This window comes from Clupea harengus, chromosome 6 (assembly GCF_900700415.2).
Source record: "Clupea harengus chromosome 6, Ch_v2.0.2, whole genome shotgun sequence".
Taxonomy (NCBI): Eukaryota; Metazoa; Chordata; class Actinopteri; order Clupeiformes; family Clupeidae; genus Clupea; species Clupea harengus.
In genome coordinates this window covers 12,445,500-12,451,197 of record NC_045157.1, presented here as the reverse complement: position 1 = coordinate 12,451,197, position 5,698 = coordinate 12,445,500, and the positions used below count along the sequence as shown (strand labels likewise).

Here is a 5,698-nt window from a genome sequence, read left to right as displayed (position 1 = left end):
CACACGCACAGACACACACGCGGACGCCACACACCACATACACGCGCCACACACCACATACACGCGCCACACACCACACACACACACACGCGCGCGCGATTCCAGAAGTCCGCCAAAAACAAGTAGCAGCAAGAAGGATCGACTCACCACCAGAACTTCTCCCTCATTTCCACTCCACAGCACAGAATGCTTCTCAACGTGCATACTTGCTCTTTGTATGAGGCACACTTGCTTTCGACACAACAGATTGTTTGTGGTTTGAAATATCATGCTGCAAAATATCAGTGTATCACTCAATATACTCCAGGTAAGTCATTCCAAAAAAGGCATTCACGAGAGGGCATCGTGAGTTGGGACAAGACCAGCAAACATTTGACGCATTTTATGTATCAAAATCAATTGATCAAATGATTAAAGCATAGCATTTCTCTGCTAGGTAGGCTTTTGTTAGGCAAGCCGTCAGGCAGCTTGGGTCTGATATGTGATTAGCCACTAGATGGTGCTATTGCTGTCATAGTTCGCGCAATACTGACATCGAGGTACATGGGCCATGAGGTAAGATAGTTCATTTTGTTTGGTCCTCCACAAGTAGAATGCACCTTTAGCTGCATTTACAAAGAAATAAGGAGGGAATCAGCCAATATAGGTTGTTCCAGATCACATTATCATCTTGATTTTATTTTGTACACATCTGTCCCACAGTGGGTGCTTAACATCATTTGACTCTTGGGGATGTCATTTAATGTACACTGGCCTCCAAAAGACTCCAACTTCCATTATGTCCATACATTAATATTTCATAAAATGTTAAACTGGTATTGGATCCATAGAAAATCATATTTAGCACAACTCAAACACACAAAATATGTCCTATTGAAATAAATAAATCAGTTTGTCACTTGAGAAAGCACAAAGAGACCACTCTACATGGTCACAAAAGGTATTTGGACAAGTTCTGCTTGTCAAACATGTCCATTATTAATGTGATAAACTACATCCATGGCTTCTCTGCTAGAGGCAGCTGTGTGAACTGACCTGACTGATTTTATTCACTATAAATTACTTTAAAACTGGTTAGGTAAGTTAACATTTCCAAAGAACATGCAGATAAGGAACACAGACAGTCTGTGTGGGGAAAGCCAGGGGAAGAATTCCACTGACTTTGACGGTTTGTTATTTACTACAATAACAATAATCATTTGTAAGTGTGGTTTAAGTATACCAATTCTTTATGGGGCAACTGTAGATTTGAAGTGGTCAAACGAGCCAGCTCTCCAGTGCCAAGCTAAGGGGATACACTTTTTCATATTTACATAACAAATAAGTTGTGTCGTATAATGGAGCAAAGGTAGAAGGAAGTCAGAGGCAAAAATTGGAGTGAAAACCGGTTTGATAAGATTGGGCTGATTAATTGGGCTTCCTTCACAGGTTGTCCTGGGCATGCACTGAGAAAAGACAGGTTTGCTCAGATTGATTTCACTCTTGAATGCCACCAGCACTTGAGTTTACCAGACAGAGGGTTGCCACGTTTGTGTACGTACTCACTATTTGTCATATTATTGATTTCTGTTTGAGTCTCTGTAAGCTTCTTACATTGTTGTTACTTCTTAAAGCAACATCATGGAGTTTTGTCCTAAATCTAGCGAGCTAACTGTATAAAAACATACATTCCAAAAAAGTTATTGCAGGTTCATTTTTGTGTTTTGCACCTTAAGGTTTAGTTGGTTAGTTGAGATAAGGTTTATTTTTACTGTGTGTAAGGTTGAACGATCTTCCTTTCTGTCTCTGAGGTCTTATGACTGCAATATGCTTTTTTTGCATACACAAATTCCCTGTTCAAGGAACCTGAAAAAACATATAATCAGGACTATGGGGACCTCAGGCAGACATAAGCAACATGTAACATACCTGGCCTAAACAGTAGCAGGAAAGGAAATCTGAAACCATGGGATGGAGCATGTGATCTCAACAGTGGGAAACCCCTTAAGTCATCACTTTTTCCTAGACTTCATAGAAACCGGCCAAAACTAGTTTTGTCATACGTCTGTCTGACCATATACCATAAAAATGTATTTAAAGGAAATACTAAAACTAGTTGCCTAAGGCTTTTCAATGTATTTGCCTTTGCAGGTGATGCAGGATGGATCTGTTGCCTGGTCTGCTACTTGTGTTTGTATTAGCATTTCAAGGTAAAGGTTTTGATACATCTATGATTCTATGTAGTGAGAGACATGCTATATTTGGATAATAGGATAAAGTGAGTTTCTTTATTTTACCATTAATACATACTGTATGGCAGTGTACAGCCTTGGCTGAGGGTTTCATGTCATACATAATTATATGGCAGAACGTTTTCAGCTTGTTCCTCAGGCTTCCAACTACAGGGTGCTGACGGTCCACTGGTAGCCCAGCTGGGTGGTTCTGTTCTGCTGCCCTGTTCTGCTGAAACCCCCTTGCCTCTGGAGGAGCTGGAGGTGGAGTGGAGAAGGACAGACTCAGATGCACTGGTGCACCTGTTCCAAGAGGGAGAAGTCAGACCGGAGTCACAGAACGAAGGCTACAGGGACAGAGCTCTATTTACAGGAGAGATTGCTAAAGGAAACTACTCTCTACTTCTCAGTAATATGACAACTGAAGATGCAGGTGTATACAGCTGCAACGTTTATACTGGCGAGGAGTCCGGAGACGTTAGGGTGGAAGTGAAAGGTTTTGGTGAGTAACACTGGATATTTGGACAAAAGGAACAAAAATGTCCAAGATGCAAGCAAATGTCAACAAAGACAGAAATAGATCCTCTGTACATGTGAGGTAGTTTATTTGTTCTAAGTATGCCCATCTTTCCCTCACAGTGCTTTCTCTCATGCTCCCTGTGAATTCATCGTCCCGTGAGCAGGTTTCGTGAGAGAGAATAACTGGATGAGTGTATGTTTGTCCGTATCCATAGCTTAGAAATAACGTAGCCTTTTGTTCTTGTTGTCAGAGTATCTCGTGGTGAATGGATCAGACCAGGCTGTTTCTCTACATGTGGGTGAGAAGGTGACTCTGAATTGTTCTGTGGACTCTCATGCCAAACCTGAAAGGATGGTGGTTACCTGGAAGAGGACAGACGAGAACATTTTAGTGCTGCTTTTCCAAGATGGTGAGGTCCTATCAGACTCCTCACATGAAAGATATCGAGGCAGAGCTGAGTTCTTCACTTCAGAGATTCCCAAAGGCAACTTCTCACTGCGACTGAAGGATGTCAGGACTGAAGACAAAGGAGAGTACATCTGTGAAGCCTTCAGTGGTCCTCTTTCAGCAAACACTACTGTTACACTACAGAAAACAGGCAAGATGAGAGAAGATGCTAGTTTAATGCTACTGATGCATAGCTGGCCACATTTTCTAAACCCAATACTAAAATAAGGATGCTCTCTTTCTCCTCAGACGTACCCCCAAGGATTCTTGTATTGATGTTGTGCGTCCTTGTGCTTGTGTTGACTGTGGGACTTAGCATTCCAGCAGTTATTCATCTGAAGAAGAAAGGTGTTTCTACTCATCCGTTTCAGCAGATAATTGCAGAAAGATCTTGTAATTGGTAGTATCATTAGGGTTTGGATTAATTTTACCTGCTGCTAGTAAGGAGTGGTCTGTGTACTTTCATATTAAAATGGATGGATGGCATAGAGTGACACACACACATATATATATGTGTGTGTGTATGTACCAATCCAAATATACAATTAAAAGTTGGAAACCCAGTGATCTTGACAAACCACATATCAACTCTACATTACAATGTTACATTGTTTTCCTCAGACACAGGCCTTAAAGCTATGACTACACACCTTTTGCTGGTTTTCTGTCCCAACATAATTCTCTCCATTGCTTTGTTCATATATGGCCTGACAGTGGGTAAGTTGATCTTTTTCTTGTTGTTGTCATTAACAAGGCTCGTACTTATTACAAATTCAAATGTCCCAACTTGTTGCTACCTTCCTACAGTATGCTGTGAATATGTACTGACACACTGCTGGTTTTTGAATAGAAGTACAAATGAGTCCAAGTAAATATATTTACATGTAATTTTTACACTTAATTTTCAAGGTAAGACACTTGCTGCAGTCATCAATATTCTAAGAATTCTTCTGTTGTTTAAGACTGCACCCTATCTGGAGAGATTCTGTGGTAGGTTGCAGTGTTTGTTCCTTATTGTATTACTGAAGCATACATTAAGATGTAAAGGCCTCCAATTCATAAATTCCTCCCCCTATTTTTCAGAACGCATCAAAGCATTTATGAAGAACTGGAATGTAACACTTGCACATTTAGTTGTGGCTGGAGTACTGAATTCAGGTATTTGTAAAGGCTGCATGTGCATTTGTGTAAATGTTGTGGTATGTGAGTGCCTTTACTAAAAGTATTGATGGTAATCTTTTTTGGTACCAAAAGTTTGGTGGAGACTCAGTCTGAGATATGATCAGTCAAGAAACAGGTTTAATTCTCCCCCTCCTCACCGTGGCAAAAAGGGATGGTGCCCTTTGAGACTTTTTTTGGCTCCCCCACCATAATGGTTGGGTCTGGGCTCCCCTGCTTCCATGGTGGACCTAATTAAGCCCAAGTGGCTGTGCCCTATTTAAAGGGTGCCTCATTTGTAAGTAAAGAGAGACTGTTTGTAAGAGGCAGGAGAGCACTGACAAAGAGAGGTATCGAGATAAAACACTTCCCTGTTTACCGGAGTGAAATAAGTGTCTTTGTGTCTTGTATATTGTGCCTGTTTTTGTGTGCTTGTTTGGTTTTGCTTTGTTTGGTACGGCTAGCTATGTACTTAGCTGCGGGCTGAGTGCCTGGGCCTAGTTTGGGGCCTGGCTTGGGTCTGGAGAGGGTGCCGATATTTGGGCCTAATCGGCCAAGCAGGTGCCTAGGGTGCCAGGTTACTCAAGTCCCGGTGAGTACGGCCTGTATCTGTTATCTGTTTTGAGTTATATGTGTTTATGTTGTGTGCACTGTGTTGGGGTTGACGGTCCCCCCTGTAAATAAATATATATATTTTATATCAACCAGCATCTCCTGCACTGTATTTCCCCTACACCACCAAGTCCAGTCGCCACATCCTCAAAAGAACGTGGGGTGACCGGTCGGTCCCTCACAAGCATGTACAGTCCTGGTGCAACTTGTGCATTTGTATATCTTTACATTGTGTAACATACATTTATTCTTTATTGTTTTTGACACAAACTTAATTTTGTCTGTTTGTAGTGGCTTTTGGATATTTGCTACCTCATGAAAACATAATCCAGATGGCTGTCCTTTTTGGCCTTTATCCCATTCACCTTTTCCTCCAATTCACAGGTAAGGTAAGGCCTTATGCAATCTGCAAGTTGGATTTATAATTTTTCCAGAAATGGTCTGATTCAAATATAGCAACAATAGTCATGTGGCATTCCACTCAGATCTGTGCACATTGTCACACAGGAGTAGCAAGGATGCTTATCTTATCTTATCTTATCTTATGTATGCTTTTTCCGAGAACCTTTTGTTAACCTGTTAGTGGATACTTTTTGTTGCAACTGCCTAGACTGACTTTTACTGTCTAGAGGAACTCTCATTTCTTGCCCTGGTGTTTTTGGATACTTTTGTTTGATTCAAGTAAAGACTATTTTTGGAACTAATCTAACTGAGCTTGTCCTCGTCGCTGCACCTGAGTCACTAAAAACTC

General features: G+C 41.2%; 1 protein-coding gene across 1 annotated transcript; it reads left to right on the top strand.

The window, feature by feature from the left end:
* Positions 1-1,439: 1,439 nt before the first annotated feature.
* On the top strand, positions 1,440-5,460 carry LOC105892178 (butyrophilin-like protein 2). Its single transcript, XM_042707975.1, has 10 exons — positions 1,440-1,533; positions 2,131-2,189; positions 2,359-2,712; positions 2,981-3,328; positions 3,427-3,525; positions 3,799-3,894; positions 4,087-4,167; positions 4,261-4,335; positions 5,332-5,336; positions 5,455-5,460. Exons 2-10 carry the CDS (start codon positions 2,141-2,143, stop codon positions 5,458-5,460), a joined length of 1,113 nt encoding a protein of 370 aa, XP_042563909.1. The 5' UTR covers positions 1,440-1,533; positions 2,131-2,140.
* The last annotated feature ends 238 nt before the right edge of the window (positions 5,461-5,698 follow it).

Excerpts from the sequence above, each read along its gene's own strand:
- LOC105892178 (XM_042707975.1), top strand. The coding sequence starts at position 2,141 with ATGGATCTGTTGCCTGGTCTGCTACTTGTGTTTGTATTAGCATTTCAA. Across the intron at positions 2,713-2,980 it reads GGTGGAAGTGAAAGGTTTTG|AGTATCTCGTGGTGAATGGA; the intron begins GTGAGTAACACT and ends TCTTGTTGTCAG. Across the intron at positions 4,168-4,260 it reads CTATCTGGAGAGATTCTGTG|AACGCATCAAAGCATTTATG; the intron begins GTAGGTTGCAGT and ends CCTATTTTTCAG.